This window comes from Columba livia, chromosome 9, assembly GCF_036013475.1.
Source record: "Columba livia isolate bColLiv1 breed racing homer chromosome 9, bColLiv1.pat.W.v2, whole genome shotgun sequence".
NCBI classification, from domain to species: Eukaryota; Metazoa; Chordata; class Aves; order Columbiformes; family Columbidae; genus Columba; species Columba livia.
Window position 1 is genome coordinate 1,809,999 of NC_088610.1, and position 18,328 is coordinate 1,828,326.

The 18,328-nt window shown below is 42.1% G+C and overlaps 1 protein-coding gene across 4 annotated transcripts; it reads left to right on the forward strand.

Moving 5' to 3' along the window:
• The first annotated feature begins 1,811 nt into the window (after positions 1–1,811).
• MLF1 (myeloid leukemia factor 1) lies at positions 1,812–17,082 on the forward strand. 4 transcript variants are annotated; one of them, XM_065073419.1, is made up of 8 exons: positions 1,812–1,987; positions 6,587–6,749; positions 9,623–9,667; positions 11,462–11,551; positions 12,428–12,556; positions 13,645–13,804; positions 14,370–14,502; positions 14,996–17,082. In XM_065073419.1, exons 1-8 carry the CDS (start codon positions 1,848–1,850, stop codon positions 15,090–15,092), a joined length of 957 nt encoding a protein of 318 aa, XP_064929491.1. In that variant the 5' UTR covers positions 1,812–1,847; the 3' UTR covers positions 15,093–17,082. The 4 variants fall into 4 exon arrangements, with proteins under 4 accessions (XP_064929491.1, XP_064929492.1, XP_064929493.1 ...); XM_065073420.1 differs by having other exon boundaries at positions 11,465–11,551; XM_065073421.1 differs by lacking the exon at positions 9,623–9,667.
• The last annotated feature ends 1,246 nt before the right edge of the window (positions 17,083–18,328 follow it).

Genomic DNA, 18,328 nt, shown 5'->3' on the forward strand with positions numbered 1-18,328 from the left:
GAACTGCTATAATAGCAAACTCAAATTGATCCAGAGCTTCTGTCTATTAATCAAAATACGATGACAAGTAATTAATAAATCACTACGGTAAAGCTCCTGCTTATTGCATTTCTGGTATGAATACACTCCAGCTTCAGAGGAGTTTTAAAGACCTTTAAAATCTATGGATTGAAAGGCTAACTACAGTGCAGAGAATTATATTACTACAACTTTTTAATATTTTTGCGTGTGGTTTGAAACAACGCTTGAATTCTGCCTCTGAACAATAAACAAGTTGTTTGCTAACATCATAACCGGCACAAGATTTCGTTATAAACAGCCCCAAAGCACCGGAGTTCACTTCCATGACCACAGCCTGATTTGTTTTATTTGCTAATCTTTCATCAGAAATGGACCAACAGTTCACAGACTCCACCTGGGTAATCAATGGGGAACCCGGTTTCTGTCACGCTTCCCTGCCCACCAGTCAGTCACTATAAACATTTTCACCATAACAACCGCTCCAACTTGGAGTGCATCTTGAGGCTGCAATATCAGCACTCGCCGGGATCTAAAGAGAAGTCTACATCAGGAGACAGCAAAATCAATGCTCACCCGATTACAGATATTTTTCAAAAATATTGCCGGCTCCATTCATTCATCTTTTATGTCAGTTGTCCACTTTGGGCCAAATATCAGCAGAGCTGCTTCTGCAGCATGATGGAGCTTATTGGAACGAAGGAACCGCTTTCACGACTGCTATATAAATATATAAATACTGTATAAACACTCCGATGCTCTCTAATCCCCCTAAAAAGTGGGATATTGAAAGAAATGTGAGGAAGGCAGAGCCTTGACCTGCCTCTCACAGGAGACACAAGAGAGAAACCCCCCAGCTCATAGCCCCAATAAACGTGGCAAGAGAAATTTCCCAAACACACCAACGTTCTTCTCCACAGTTCTCCCATTTTATGAAGAATGAAGGTGAGATTCCTACAACCCTAGTTCTTCGAAACCCGTTTATATATAACCACAGAAGTGAGTTTATATATAACCACAGTTCTTACACACACCCCTACATGTTCACAACCACTCGGCTCTTCAGGAAACCCAGATAACACTCCCCGTGTATTTGTTCCATTCTGTAACTGAAGCCTCCCTCTGATGACAGGGTTTGCTGAGGGGTTTCTGCCAAGAAGACAAAAGGCTCTTTTTCCCTTCCAGTTCAACCAGTGATCCTCACCTCACAGAGCCGCTGTGGTCCAGCAATACAGAACCAAGCGCTTTTACCTTCTGTAAAGCCTCAGAAATCGGATACACCTCGTACTTGGCTGGTGGGAAAGGTGATCCTGACGGCCACCCGCAGCCAGAGCAGCGACTGCGGTCCAATTTCCTTATATTCAGTTTTCCCCGCTGCTGTATTTCTCTCAACAGCCGTTTCTGGCGGGTTTTACCTCAGGCCCTGGTGTTTTCCACTGAGGTGCCGCTGCTCCCGCTCAGCCAAACGCCTCGTTTCCAGCCTCGCACAGCACGGTCCCTTTATTTTACTGCCATCTACTGGAAAAAATACTTTATTTTTTTTTTTTTTTTTATTAATTGCCAAGGTCGGGATAGCGGCCTGTGCCGCGCTGACAGCGCCGACCCGCCTGACGGGCGCCGGGCTGGAGGCCGAGCCTGCTCGCCGGGACGGGCCGACCGGCAAAGCCAGGCCGGGGGAGCGGGAGCCCGGGGACAGTGTGGGGCTCCCCGCGCGGGCCGATCGCCGCTCCCCACCGGGCCGCGAACCTTCTGGAGCGGGAACGCGCGGTGCGGCCGGTTGCCACGGCAACGGCGGCGCGCGGGCAGCCCCGCCCTGCTCGCCGCGGCCAATGGCGGCGCCGGGAGGTGTCACGTGGGGCGGCGGGCGCCGCCGTGAGGGGCTGGCGGGGCCGGTGGGGCTCAGACCGGCGGGAGCTGCAGCCATGTTCGGGGGTCTGGGCCGCTGCTTCGAGGAGGATCCGTTCTTCCGGTGAGGGCACGGGCCGGGCTGGCGGCCTCTGCTGGGTCGGGGTGAGGGGTCGGGGGAAACGCCGCCTGAGGGAGCGCGTCGAGGCGCCTGTGGGCGCGGGGGTCGCGGGTCTGTGAGGGGTAACGGGCGGTGGGGTCACAGCCCCACTCCTCCGGTTACCCCAAACAAATGTCGGGGTTTACATTGTTACCGGTGATTTTAAATACCAGGGTCTTGTCTCTTACTCCCCTCCTCAGTAACGCCTGCGGTTTTTACTCTCATAGCACCGTGAAGAACGTAATGCTAATTTCATTGTGACATCGAATGAGAAATCTACGTCTCTGTTGGTTTGTGTTTCTTGATTTTGTTTTTCTTTTAGTTTCTTTAAGAAGTGGGCAGGTGCTGGATGTTTTAGCTTTTCTGTTTGGTGTGGGTTTTTTGTTTGTTTGTATTTTTTCCTGTAGATTGTTCCTGAGCTCCTGTTGTCGATACATCCCCTAAAGACACCACCAGGTGTTCGTGCATTAAAACCTTGTGTGAGATCAGCAAAGGCGAACTCTGTCTCCTTGTTCTCCTTTCCCGAGTGGATGTTGGTGCTTTAGCTCAGCAAATGTGGGGTTTTGGTTTCTATACTCTATTTCTATAGAGTACGTCCATGTGTTCAAGTTTATTTCCCGTGGGAATCTTTTGCCACTCGAACCTACATCTAAATAGCACGTTGTGCAAATGCTCCCCAAAAACTGCTGAAGTATCAATTCTGGCCCCAGTTTGAGCTTTGTCAGGAACTGAAGTGGGATTGGAGAACTCTTAGTTTTTCTAAAGGTGCGGTACTTACTGTGTGGAGCTTAATTGCAAGCAAAGATAAGGGGCAGTGTGGGTGAGGAAGGGTAACGCATGGGGCCTTGTGATGTGGGTTTGTTGACTGTATCTCTTAGTTACAGGATATTCCAGCTGAGGCTGAGTTCCTACCTCTTAAAGGAGAATCTGCTGCAAAAGCTTGTTCCTGGTGGTGGGAGAGGTTCTAAAGCTGTGCAGGATGGGTTAGTACGCTCGGTTTTTAGGAATATGCAGGATATACTGTGCAGAAAACTTCGCTAATCAAATCTTCTGCATAAAATTAAAATAATAATGGAAATTAAGTCTTGTTTGTAGTAATTTGCAGCGTGCTTTTGAGATACTAGTTGCTTTCCTTTTATTGTTGTTTATTGTAGGCACTGATGCAGTTTAAAATCATAGGGAAAAAGAGATTGCAGAAGAGAGAGGAAAGGAGTGTGTGTGAAAGAGATGAGACTGAGATTAATTTTCTTGGCGTTGGCCTTGTAAATCTGTTTTGCATATAGTTAAGGAAATCAGCTTATTACTTCAGATAAGATTAGCTTCCAAAATAGTGTAATAATAAGCTTCTGTTGCCTCACAAGGAGAGATTTTGGCTGCCTAACTGGGAATAGTGCTGGGGTGTGTGAGCAGCCGAGGTTCACCCCGAGCAGCCTGGGCAGGTGCACAAGCTGCGTCTCTGCTGCCAAGCGCACTTGGCTTCTGGTATTAATGCACCAATCCACAGACTTATTTTTTTCCCTTGTTCCAGGTGTTATCTCCAGTGTGATTTCGCAACCTCAGGCTTGCATAACTTCCTCATTTAAAATAAAAAAGGCGCATTTGTTATGAAGTTCTGTTTTCAAAAATAATAAACTGAATGTATTGTTCCAGGCCACTGATTTTTCAACTGACCAGAAACATACACTGAAGTAAGGAGTAACATTATACCTTTACTATACCACTCTGGGAAGGGGTTCAGCCGAAACTCCATTCAGAACTTGGTTTTGAAAAATGAAGTTCTGGTGCTTAATATGCGAAGGGCATAAATTCTGTGCGTAAACCCCTTATGGAACCTCATTTCGTTGTCCCCATCACTTTTATGGTATGGTAATGTGCAGCAGTCATGGCTGTGTCATCGAAAGGATCTCCCCCCGCCCTTAAAAAAGGTGAGATTTTAAGTCAGGTGTGATCAATGGTACTTACTTAAACTAGAGTGCTCTCTCCACCTGTTGCCATCCCATAAAATCTGTGATTTGAGCAAAGGGCTTAAGGTCTTGCATCTTTACTGGAGAGACTTTTACTTGTTTTATATACATATACATATATTTTGTAAGAGTGACCTACTCCTTTTGTAGCTATGATTTGAGTTTCAATCATCAGAGCCATCAAGGCAGTAGGTTTAGTTCCCTGGACCCCTTGTATTCTGGGCAGGTTCTGTGATCACTTTCCATTGTTTTTCCCCTGTTTTAGAGCATACTGAAATTGTGGTATTTCTTTTGAGGCTTGACAACACTAGATCATTTTCTGAATAGCTCTCTGAAATATCCCTAGGGAATGGGGAGGCCTCACTTCTGTTCCTAAATCTGGCAATCCACAGTATATATCTTACTTCCCTGTCTCTCATAATGTTATAAGAAGCTAGTCTTTTTAAATTGTTTCATAAACCTTTCATTTTTTCCAACAAAAACAACCCACAGTTTTAGACACAGGTATGAGTGTATTAAATGGGTGTAGGGGAGGGTGAATGGCCAAGAGGAGTTGCCAAAGAAATTGAAATAAGGCAAAAAAAACACCAATTTCACAAGGGATGAAACATTATTTTATGTCAGGTGAGATCTATTACAGCATGTTATGTACACTAAATTCAACCACTTTTTCTGATCTGCATTAAATCTATGAAATCTTGTTTTGTTTATGATGTGTTATGGGTAACTTATGAGTGTCCTACTTACTTTGAACTGGAAGGGGCTGGGAAAAACTTTGTTATCCATAAATTACTGGTGGAACACACTTCATATTTATTTGTGTTTTTATAACCAAGCCTATCAGAAGTTTGGTGTCAAAATAGATTTGATGGAAGAATACGCTGTGGTAGTGTTTGTGCTTTCTTCAGCCTGGCTCGTGCAGTGACTTTTTCCATCTGTTCTTCATCCTGTGAAAAGCAAGGGGACACTTGCTGTGTGGGAGCTGCTTATCGTGTTAGGACTGAAATGAAAGCCAGCAGTCATGTGAGTGGGGTAGATTAGGGTCTGCTTAACGACAGTGGTCTAACTAATTCTGAACTATAACAGTCTGTTGTGCACTGGAGAGAGTGAAGTATGTGTGTAGCTTAAAGGGATATTGTTATGTTAAAAAATCTTGTTTGGGAAATAATCCAGCATTAGGTTTGTAACCTTATTTCTTTTTCACTTAAAAGAAAAATTAATAAATGTAACTTTGGCACAAGAAAAGAGTACAAAGCAGAGAGATCAGAGTGGCCACGTGGTGTGGAAACTGGGTTTCACGGGACTGGCGGTAAGGGGTGGAGGGAGAAAAGCTGTTTGGGAAGAGTTTCAAGAGAGGATCAGGTATTGCAAAAGTCAGGAACAGCCTGGAGCTTTTCTGCATGGAGACATGAGATGTGATGGGAAGGGTTGTGGTGTCCTGGGGACAACGAGGGCAGGAGGTGTCTGGGGAATGTTGGGACGTTGCTTGGAAGGAAGATGAGGTGTTATTACACCTATGTAAACATACCTGGACAATGATTAAGCCTAATAAAGTGCCTTTCAGTGAAATAGCAAAGGGAAAAATGAGACTGGAGGTGAAGGGAGGAAATGAAGCATTTTTTTTGTATGAAGTAATAATTTGTAGCTGTAGACCACAGGCAACAGTACTGATCATATATTGTGCTTCTGGCAAAATCATGTTTTGCTCCTCTTTTGGCCTTGGTTAAAAATATGAAGTTCCTGTCCCAATTAGAGAATGCCAAGAGTTGAGCATAAGTGGAGAGCAACTTCATGTTCCAGCTGCAAGCCAAGCTTTGGGATTACTGGTGGGGTTCTGTAGGTTGAGTATTTAAAGAGAAGAGGGGGGAAAACTAACAGGGAAGCAAAAAGCCAGTAAGTCTTTCTTCCTAAGCAAAGGAATGCAAGAACTTCATTTGTGGAGGGGGAGGAAAGGGAAGGCAAAGATGCAATAGTGGGTGACTAAAGGAGATGGAGCTGGCTTGAATTTAGAGGCTAGTATACATTTTTGAGCATGTGCATCAAGGAGGATGGCAAATAGAATGGGAGCAGCCCATTTGAGGGGTGAGGGTAGGAAATCCAGTAGGACATGATGAGTTCAGTGAGTGGTTCTGTGCTAAGCTTTGGAAGATGAAAGTGAAAAAAGGAGGGGGGGGGAAATATTTCAATATCAGGGGTTGGAGGTAGATGTAGTGATGGATAAAATGTGGGCCATGTAGGCTTTCTAGTTCCTGGGAGATTGCAGCCATCTTCCCAGCCTATGTTTGCTAAGGATGGAACAGTTTTGGAGAATATGAGGGAGGAGAAAAAGCACCACGGACACCTGAGAGTACAGGAGGGCGAGGAGAAGACAAAAGGACTAAAACACCCAACCAACCTGAGAGGTGGAAGAGAAGCGAAAGAAATGAGAGTTTGGGAGGAACAGGAGACGGCCCAGTTGGGTCCTATTAACATAAAGAATTTTAATAATAAAGAACCATATGGAATGATTTAAAAAACTGAGTTTCAAAAATTTCGGAGCCATTTTACATAGCTTGGAATAAACCGCAATGACCTTCTATGCGAAATGTCTCTTTTTCAGCGATCCGTTTGCTGCACACCATGAGTACATGCGGCAGATGATGAGAAGCTTTTCTGATCCTTTTGGCCGAGATCCATTTCTCAGCATAACAGATGGTGGGGAGAGAACAGGAGATCGGAGAGTGCGCCAGGACTCTCAGGTTGCTCGAAGAGGAAATCGCAGAGTAAGTATTTTCTTAATCTCCAAGGATTGCTACATGGAATTTACATTTACTGGTAATATAGTTGGCTTCCCATTTCCATGTCTGTTAAATTTGGTCCAGTGGAAACCAAGGCTTGGCTCAGCTATTGCAGCCTTGGCCAAATTGTTCCATTGCTGAGTAAAAGGTGCACAATCTCTCTCTTGGTTCCTTAATGGCCTATTACTTAACACTGACAAACTTGTGTTAGGGCTAGTGACAAGTCTGTATGTTATTGAACATCGAATATACAATATTTAATGAAATAAACTAAGCCAAATGACACAGCCTTCTCTGAACGCTTCCTTTTTCGCTCACTTGAAAAGGTACCTTGGGATGTTTGTGCCTTCACTCTAGTATCTTGTGTTTAGTTTATGTTAGTTTGACTTAACACGAACTTGTGTTTCAGCCACCTAAATAGTATCTACACAGACATTTCAAACCCTCTTTCAACTTTGCAACTGTGAATAAAAGCTTCACGTTCTGTATTGGGTCTGATTCTTAATGTTTCTTCTTGATAAAACAGTGATTAAAGATCAGGAAAATTGGTACGAAACCTGGTATTTCTGTGAATTACAGCCTGAAACTGAGAAGTTGGCAGTGACCTATGTTTTACATAAAGTATCTATGCGACTCCCTGGGCATGTGGGACAATTATATCTTACGCTTCTGTAGCTAAACCTTATCTAATTGCTGTATTTAGAAAGGATATATGTTTGAAGTTGGTTGTTTCCCTCTGCCAGGCTAAATATTTTGCAGCTGAGTGATCTCTGACTTTAATGAATCACACCTGATTTTTAAAAAACAGTTGGAAGACAAGACAGATGACAAGGGCGTGTGGAACTCGGCCAGATTTGCTGGGGGTTGTTCAAACCTAGATAGTCAGAGCTTAATAAACATGGCTGAAACACAGACTAGCACCTACAAGTCAAAAGGGGAACTGTCAGATTCTTTCCTCCGTGCTCATACGTTGCCAGTTAGTTTCAAATATAGATGCTGCTGGGTCTAATTAGGGCATGATCTGCTGCAGTAGATTCTTAGGCCTTGCTTTAGTAGCTGCCTAAACCCCGATGAGACTTTTCCTTTAGAAAAATAATCTATTAAGCCTTACCCTAATAGCTTAGGGGTTTGCATCCCTTGTTCTTGGCAGTGAGGGATAAACGATAGACACAGAAAACCTTTATCTGTGGTTACAGAAAGAAGTTAAGGTGCAAGTGCGCTGTGTTATTTTGATAAGCACAAAAGAATTCCGCACCTGCTATAATCTTGCCAGTATCTTTTGATGTGCCTCACGTTTCACCTGAGAGCTGTCAGATGTCACAGAAGAGTCGCACCCATTACTTGAGCCGCCTTGTAGTCTCAAACTGCTTTGACTGGTTTCCCTCCAGAAATTATTCAGACACCTTAAATAATTAGTTCTTTATGTAGGGAAAGATGGAAATCTTTACCACCATGTAAAATACACTGTTAAAATTGCCCATACTGATTACTGAGATCATAGTTGTCTAAGTAAACCCTGGAATGCCTAGAAGTCCTTTGCAAGGAACAGAATTTTTTGCACCAACTCAATGTGCATCAATGTGGCATTCGGATTGAAACTGCTTTTCCTTTCTGAAGCAGGTTTGCGGTGTCAGTTTTTAGGCTTTTGGAGGGAGGGAAGAAGGAAAGGGTATGAGCAGGAGGAATGGGGTAAAACATCTTGAAAGATGCTGTCATTAAGTTTTCTTTGGGCATCTGATTGCCCTATATATTGGGTGACTATTTCAGTCTTCAGTGTGTGTTAAGAAACAGTGTTTATATTTTTTTAATGATCAGCAACTTTATTTCTGAGGATATCCCTTTGCATTTGATATATATTGAAAAAATATAATACTATTTTCTGTCAGTACATATTAGCCAGAAATGCAATCTGAAAGGGTTCATGAAGGTATTCAAGAATTGGCTAATTTCTTCCTTTTTTTAACTTAAAATTACTGTAATAGTGTTTGGTACTTCTGTCTGGCCAGTCTGTCTTTAGGCAGGTTTTTATATAACTCTGCAGTCTTAGTTTCCTGGAAACAGCAATTTGTTTTCCAGCGTCTCGTTGCCCTGTCATATAGGGATATTCAGTATCAGCTGGTCAAACAGGACCTGTATTTGCCAGTGTTTATAGCTACATCTATTTATACAACTGCAGAAGAATATAATTTGCTCCTGGGGGATTTGTCTTCAGGCAGTTCTGTGTATGATGATAGATTTACCCAGAATTTCTTTGCAATGACCTTTGAAAGTGCTGACAAGTTAGACTTAATTTTGTTTATCGTGAGGGATGTATGGATATTTTACAGAAATATCTTTTATATTTACATCAATCTCTTGTAATACATAAAGGGTGCTTGTGGACAGGTCAGCTGCATCACTTCATTTTTCAAGCTCTAAAATTGTTTGCCAGCCCTCTGGAATTTAGTTGCATAAATATTCATTAAAGTGACTATTGATTTGTGATTTGAAGTGTTTTTGGAGAAGTGGGTGATCTCTGAAGCATGTGCCAGTTTTAACTCATTTTAGTACAAAGGTTACTATGCTACACAAACGTTTCTCAACTTGTAGCTTCAAGTGCTTCTAGTACATAGATATGAATATAACTTATTAAATGTGGTAACAGCTGTTACTTTCCAATATCATTAATATATTTTATATATTATGAAACTACTCTGTATTACATTGTCCTAGCACACTATGAGGGTCCTCGTGAGTGTTTTTATTTGATTGGAAGTGTTTAACATCACTTGCTGCATCTGGAAGTGCTATGGAAGTTACTTCTGCTGTGTCTGATAACAGGTATAATGACTAAAAGTCGCTGCTCCTTTTTCTTGCAGGCAACGAGCTGCTCCCTCATGCCCTTTGCAGGCTTTGGGAGAATGGTTGGTATCCCAGGAGCAAGAATCCTTGTGTGTGGACGCTGTCTGCATAACTAAAGCATGGACAATGTGCTTGCAAGCTGCTTTTGTTGGTGTTTAGATACATGGAACAATATAATTCAAGATTAATTTTTCCTTATTAAAAGGAAATGCTGGGGTAGACTAAATAGGCTGATGGCATGATTGGAAAAGTTACTGCTTAGCAGCTGGCTGTTCTGCTTGGTGATGTATCTGTCGGTGCGTGATCTGTGATGGATATAAGTTGAATAATCCCTGGATAGAGACTCCAGACACCAAGTGCTGCCTGCAGACAGACACCAGCGCCTTGGGGTGTTTGTGGGCGTGATGCCGACAAGGTCGTAGCGCTGGTCACAGCTGAGAGCATCACCTGTGGAATGGGGCTTGGAATGGTGTCCAGCTGGAGTTTGGGGGTCTGGAATATCTGGTCACGATCTGTAAAAAGTACCTGAGCAAAACCAAGTTTATTGCCATGACCCTCATGGAGCACTTTCCTTCCTTTGGGATGCTTTAGAGTCCTCAGGCTGAAAACCAGCAGCTTGGAGGGTGGCTCTCGCAGAGCAGATAAAAATAAGCATGGGTCTTTGAATTTTCAGATCTGAAGGTATTACTTGTTTGATTATATTTTTCAGAGGCACAAATTGGCAACTTGCTGTGTGCAAAAAGTGTATTAGCTAATCAGAGTTTGTCTGCAATTAACTACGCAGGCTGTGGCTTTTACTCCCCTGGCCCCTGATCTATGGCATGTAATTCCATAGTACAGCTGATTACCATGTCATGTCATTTTTAACTGTAGAAGGCAGTTTTCTGGCCCTAATTTGTCTATAATTATTGCCCAGAGGTGCTGATAGCTCTTGAAGATTCAGATTTCTTGCTACTCAAGAAACAAATGGAAGGTCCCGAGGAAAAGTTCACAGTAGGAGAGGAAAGGGAGGGTGAGAATCATCTTTATCCCCACCTGCTCGGATGGATGCTCGTTTGGGACGGTATTGCTGCCTTCCCAGATGGTCACTGGGCAGACCTCACCCTTTCCTTACTTTCTGTCTCTGTTTTGGGTTGTTTTTTCCTTCCAAAGGGAGATTTCATCAGTGTGGTCAGTACATGCCATTAGCTACAGAGTCTACTAATTAAATTCTGTGCATCTAAACCTGTCTTATTATCTCTGTGCAACACTGGATCTTCTGCTTTCATGGAACAATTAAAAAATGAATGTTGAGTGCATCTATAGCATCAGGTAATTAAGCTGCCATTAAAATACCACGTTAAAGTTCTCTTTTTATTTTTCACGCTGCCCTTTTATGAGTAATGTGTGTTATTACTGCGAAGGAACAGCTGTGTCTGCTGGGCCACATTTGTCTTGTTATTCCATATGCATTAAGGCATTTAGATGATAGAGGTAATTTGATCTTCAATAGATTATTACACATAGAGGGTCATATAGTACTTCTTAAAGCAGAAGCTCATTAGGTTAGAAGGTATATGAAAATAATTATTGTAAATTGGCCACAATGTAAACTTCCTTCGGCATTTGAGCGTCAAGTCCTTTGCTTCTGTCTTTCCAGTATCTCCAGCTTAACAATCAAGCTCCCCATACTAGATTTCAATCTTTTTTCATTAGAAAAGATGCATTTTGGGTTGCCTGTGTCTGTGGATTGCAGTCTGTGAAACCTTCGTGATGGTCTGATTTGCATTAAAAACTGCATGAAGAAGAAAACAAAACTACTTCAGAACTTGAAGAATTAGACGACTTTGCTTTAATTTCAGTGCCTTTTCTTTTAGCAGGATGCAGATTTTGGAGAACCTTTTTTTGCAATGGACAGGATGATGTCCAATATGAGGAACAGCATGCTGGAGATGCAAAGGAAATTTGTAAGTTGTTGGTTTGGTTTTCTTTTAATTAATTGTATTGGAGAATAACAGGTATTTAAAAATATTACTCAGAATGTCTTGCTAAGAAAAAGGTTACTAGTCTTGAGCAGGAAATGGGGGTGGGTTTGTTTTTCTGTTTTGTTTTGTTGGGTTTTTTGTTTGCTTGGCTTTGTTTTGGGTTTGTTTTCTTCCCCAGCTGCTATTGTGGTGATAGTTCTCTATGCAGTCACTGATTATTTGCTAATAACAGCACATTAAATGTGTGCTTGATTCTCTAGGGGTTAGAACTGCTCGAAGTTATCTGGTCTCTGGCTCTTGCCAGGGCTGACAGCTCAAGTGAAGGAGCAGTTTAAATTGTTACTGGCCACCTACCCCACAAAACCTCAAACACCTAAAAGCCACCCTGCACATAGACTTGCCTCTGATTATATTTTCAGCGCTGTGTCTTTCTTCGCAGCCTTTGAAGATAACACCGGTATCTATTAGGTGTAGCTGGGTGTATTTACTGTGTTTTACTGAGCTTGTAAAATGGCTTGTAACCATTGTTGCTCAAGTCCTATTTCACCCAAACTCTGCACACACCTTGTTATATGCTGGATGTGGCAAGACTGATGCTCTAGGTTGTATCTTCATCACTAAACTATGCCAGGGGAAGCGTTGGAGCAGAGTTGCTTATTGCTGTCAGTGCTTTGTTGTTGCGTTTCCTGCGCTGGGGAGACACTAAAGGCCAAGGTGTCTTCCCAACAGGCCACGTTTTGTGGTGCCAGGACTGAGGGGTCATTTTTCAGAGGGGTGTTCATTCTTTTTCATACTGTAAGAAGTACCTATTATCCACAAGTTTTAACCTTTATTAATAAAAGTTTACATTGCTTGTAGGATGACCTGTCCATCCATCCAGACGCCCACACGTTCAGCTCCTCCTCCGTGATGACGTACTCCAGAGTGGGGGACGAACCACCAAAAGTTTTCCAGGCTTCGGCTCAGACACGCACCGCGCCGGGAGGCGTAAGTAGTCCTGAGATGCCCCAAGAAGGTGATGTGTAATTATCGGACTCTCTAGAGAGTGGAGTTCACCTCTGCCAAACCACAGTTCCCTTCAGGTTCTTTTGGCTGGAGTCAGTTACTCTTCTAATTTAGAAAAATATACGTCTGTTTAAATATTGTTCTATATTAAAGGCTTCTTAAGCTAAAGTGCTGTTTTCTTCCTTGTAATTGGTACGCTTCTAAGTATACATCTAAATAAATTGTATGCCTATCGACTGGAAAAATGGAGTGCCAGAACAGCTGATTCTTCAAGGCGGTCTCCTACGTCTTTCTCTTTGCTATAATGAATCGTCCTCTTATATTTTAGACAGAATTTAAAATGTACAAGATAGCAAGAGACGGTCTATTTGTGCAAAACATGGCTTCACATCATGCCCTTGACTCAGGCACTTTGAAATCCTTACGTAACTTACCAGCTGAAGATGCCCTTTCATCGGCTTCCTCGCAGCTGTTGCATCTAATTCTGCTAAGAAATTTGAATTTGAATTTGAACCCTGCAGCAAGGTTCATGAAGTAAAGGCCGCCGAGCGCGATTGGCTGTGGGATACGTTCGAGCTCGAGCAGACACTCGGTTATCAAAAAGGTTCTAATAATATCCCTGTGAACAATGTGATAAGTGGTTGCCGGGGTTTCAAGCCGGTCAACATGACAACCTCGTAATTAGTTGTCCCTTGGTGCTGAGAATATTGGCATTGGCTGTTACTCGTTCTTGTGAAGGAGAAGGTTGAAGACTTGTCTGCGTGTAGTATATTTAGACGAGGCTTTTTTTTACGCAACAGTTAATGTACAACATGTATGTTACTTAAGAAGCTCCAGGTGTCCTCGTTTAATCTTCCTGTCTGTTGGCAAAAAGAAAATAGACTTGATCTGTGCTGCTTGGGTGTATTTTCAGCCAACGCAGTAAATGAGACTCTTGGAAAAGCCTGAAAAAACAAACTTTTTCAGAAGAAATAGATAAAAACCTTGGGGAAGAAAGTTTTATTTTTTTTTTTAATTACTTTAACAACTTTTTTTAGTTGGAAGGATAATTATTTTCTTTTTTTGCACAGGTTAAGGAGACAAGAAAAGCACTTAAAGATTCTGAAACCGGACTGGAAAAAATGGCTATTGGCCATCACATTCACGACCGGGCCCATGTCATTAAAAAATCAAAGAACAGCAAGACCGGTGATGAGGAACTGAACCAAGAGTTCATCAACTTGGATGAAAGTATGTCCTTCTGTGCAACTCTGATGGGCTTTACATTGTTTCACGCACCAATTTGTGAAGTTCCGGCTTGAGACATTTTGAAAGGGGCTGTTTTCCACAAAGTGGGAAGTCTTCAAATAAAATTTCCCTTGTTGATATAAATTTGGACAACTTAAAGTAACCGGTTAGAGTTGAAAATGTGTTGTCATACAGTGGGTACTGTTTGCTTGGACAGCAGCTGCTCGTATTTGAAAGTAATTTTAATTATGGTTTCAAGCAAACTTTTAAGAGACTTTTCACGTTTGCTGCATGTTTGTGGCTAATATAAAATACATATTTAAGATGCGTGGTTAAAATGTGCATATACTTTTACAACACAGTGACTTTGGGGTTTTTTAGTTTTATGCTCCTGCTCTCAGTAAACTGAGTTGTCTTTTCCAGATCCCCTGGAAATAGTTTGCAGGCAATGTGGAGTATCAGGGACCACAAGCTCAAAAAAACCCTCTAATTTCCATTACATGTGGGTTTTTTTCCTATCTTATTTGAATTTATTAAAAATAAAGAATAAACTGTAACTGTGTTTCAGCTGAGGCGCAGACCTTTGATGAAGAGTGGCAGAAAGAGATTATGAAGTTCAGACCATCCAGAACTAGGTGCAATTTGGAAGCTCCAAAGTACAGAAGCATTCATCACATACCCAAGGAAGATGGGTCAAAAAGGTAAAGTAGTTTCCTACCAGAATATGGAAATACTCGCAAGAGAAGGAGAACTCAATTATAAAGCAATCTGGTTATGAACAAACAGTGTTTACTGGCAATCTGAGGAGAAAGGGCATTTTATTCCTCCTTTTCTTACGGTGTCACAATAAACAGGGTAAGGCAGGGTTTTGTTAACTCAATTTTGAAGAAATTTAGTGATTTTTGACTTTGAAAATTTCTTCATGACAACGATGAGTGTATTTTCTAGAGAAATAAGCCACTGATCTTAGCTCAATGATGTCCAAATGTTGTAGGCGTCCCCACACTCATTAAACCGGGTTCTTTGTGTTAAGGTTTAATCCTCTATGGTGGTAACAATAGAAATAGCTTTGGAGGGAGAGGCAAATCTGTGTCAGCACTACCACAACTATACCTCCACATAAGGAACTAACAAAACGTATGTTCTCTCCCCCCCACATCATACGGCTGTTGTGATTGTTGGTTTTTGTTTCAGAGAGAAACCGCTTGCGGCTTCCAGGGAGCACAGAGCTTCTCCGGAGAATCTCAGTGTGAGAGGAACACACGTCCCCATCAAAAGCAGCAAAAAATAAACGGTTTCCATTCCCCATTTGAATGGAGTTTCTTCAGAGAAGATAATGGTGCTGCGTTGCTTATGTTCATATATGTGCATATACACGTATATCTGACCAATCTCTGTTTTTTGTTGAAGTATTAGCGTGCCTTGCTACTCCCATCCTTTGACAACTGACTGTTCTTTAAATGTTCTTTAAAACTCCAGATCCTTGGTTAACCAGTCTAGTTTCAGTAAACTTAAAAACCCAACAACTTTCTACTTAAAAGCACTTTAATGGATTATCACTCATTCTATTTTTTGTTTTAGAAATGCCCTGATTAGCAAGAGTTTTCTGCTACAACTGCACCAATCTCAGACTTTTTATTAAGCCTGATAATGCAGCTACTTCTTCCCACACTCTGACTTGCACAGAAAGTAAATTATCTCACTTTGTGTGGCTGAAATAATTATTAATTTTCTAGGTGACAACAGCAATTAATAGTAATTTGAATACACTATACCCACTATCTGTATCTCCCTCTAAAATCTTACTGTAAACTGTTGTAGAATCCCCAGACTCATGTTGATTTAACATGAAGAAAAGTCAGAGGAAATGCTAAAATGACAAAACCATTAAACTTTAGTTAATTGGCATTCTCATGTTCATAAGCTGTGCTTTCATCTCTTAATTTCTGTGCCTGGACTGTCAGTTTTGTATTTCTGATCCTTCGTGTATTTCCTTTGGAGGTGACCTGTTATTTTTAATTCATAAAGATCCTCTGTAGTAGCTGTTGATCATTCTGTAATAATACCACTGTGTCCTCAAACCCAGCTCTAACTATTAGTTCTTAATCAGAAAAATGTGGGAGAAATTGGTTGAGCAGGCAGTAGGTGAACTGGATAATGAATGATTACACCACTTCCCCCTCAGCTGAGATGACGTGTTTGTATTTTGTGTGTGTCCTGTTTTAGTGGCTGTAGAATGATCCTAAATCCAACACTTGACCTCCCTGGACGTTGTTTGGTTAAAGGTTCTGATTTTCTAGAGAAAAAACAACTGTGGGATTGAGAACGGGAAGGGTCTTTGGGTTAGAAGTTTTACATTCATTTGCCGTTTTGTTACACAAATTGGTCCCTGCGTTGTAGTCTAATTTAATTTCTGTAGACTCTAACATTGCAGCATTAGTGCTACAGCATCTATTTCAATGCTAAAACATCATAGCGTAGCCTTAAAAAAGGCACTATTTATAATATAAAATAGAATAGGCTCGATAAGGTAATACTTGGCTAAAACAGCCTTTAAATCGTCTATTTCTGCAGATTCCTCAGATTATTTAATTCTACGTTTATTAACATGCAAAAATAATCAGAAGTACTTTTGTTGAACTCTGACAAGGGAAAGACCATTGTTTCTTTGTGTGTGCAATGTAATGGCCTCTCTTACTATTATTGGAGCCAATACCAGTGGCAGTAAGCGGGTGCTGTGGAGCCGTTCCAGGAGCTGTTGAGGTGACCGAAGGACGGGCTGGAGCCATGTCACATCACGGTCACCTTCCTCGAGGACGCCTGTGGAACCCTGAATCCACGGTATGCTGCTCCTGCTCTGAGAAAGTGCGAGGGACAACTCAAGGGCCTGACCTTCCGCAGCCTGAACACACTGTTGATTTTTGCAATATTTAATATATAAGGCTGTGGAGGTGTTTTCCAGGTATGTCACTTGAATTTCCGGTAATAAACAGCAGAAAAGGTCTTCATGTTGTAAGTTCAGAAATCTTTGATTTGAGAGATGTTGATATTTAACAGAAAATAGTATTCATCTGACAGCTTATATTTTGATCGATGTTTTACTGAGATAAACACAATACATACATGCATAATCAGTAATGTTTCATAAAATTATAGCAGAAAGAGGCTAATACTCAGTACAGATGACTTTATGTAAATCAACCTTCTAAAAATAAAACACAAAAGATTGTTCTACGTAGAAACATCAACTGGAATTCTTTAATAAAGTTATTTATTATTTATGGTTGTTTGGCTTACTCTACACCACATTTAGGTTGTGCTGCTTTCAAACATTCTTGTATGTGACACTAATAGCCTCTCAGTTTCTAGAAAGAAAAGATGCATTTATCACCAAAAAAATAAAGAAGGAAAAGGAGGAAGCAAAGGGCAGGGGTGTCCAACTTATTTTCACCAGGGGCCACACCAGTCTCGTGGTTGCCCTCAAAGGGCAGAATGTAATTTAGGACTGTATAAATGTAGGAGCAGTTACCATTTGACACCCCTGCCCTAAGGATTGCTTGGGACTGAGTCCAATTAGTGTTTTAATCAATGATCTTTCACTATCAGCTGAAGTTTGCTAATTAGACACAAGAGTTGGAAAGAGCAGGACTGTGTGAGAGCACTGCCTGAGGAAGGAGAAGAAAAGAAACTTCATGGGCTGTGGGCACAGGTACAGGGTTAAAAGCTGGTGCCATTGACACACTGACTGGAAATGTGTGTTTTCACGGAATGTCAGGGGTTGGAATGGACCTGGAAAGCTCATCCAGTGCAATCCCCCCATGGAGCAGGAACACCCAGATGAGGTTACACAGGAAGGTGTCCAGGCGGGTTGGAATGTCTGCACAGAAGGAGACTCCACAACCCCCTGGGCAGCCTGGGCCAGGCTCTGCCACCCTCACCCCAAACAAGTTTCTTCTCATATTTCAGTGGAACCTCCTGTGTTCCAGTTTGCACCCATTGCCCCTTGTCCTGTCACTGGTTGTCACCAGAAGAGCCTGGCTCCATCCTCCTGACACTCCCCCTTTCCCTATTGATCCCCATGAATGAGTCCCCCCTCAGTCTCCTCTTGTCCAGCTCCAGAGCCCCAGCTCCCTCAGCCTTTCCTCACACGGGAGATGCTCCACTCCCTCCAGCATCTTGGTGGCTGCGCTGGACTCTCTGCAGCAGTTCCCTGTCCTGCTGGAACTGAGGGGCCACAGCTGGACACAATATTCCAGATGCACATTCCAGATGTGTTATAATAACAGGAAAGGTGCAGTAAAGTCAGTGTGGCAGATTAACAAACAATTCGATGGTTACTCTGCACAACATCCCTCTCATAGCCACCACGCTGAAATTCTCGCATTCGGTATGAATGTATTTTTTATCAATGTAGTAATTACAGTCCTACAATTACATTTCGGCCCTCTGAGGGCCGAGGCTGATGTGGCCCCCGGTGAGAATGAGGGACTAGAGCCTCCCCTCTCCCCTGTTCTCTACCGTGACCTG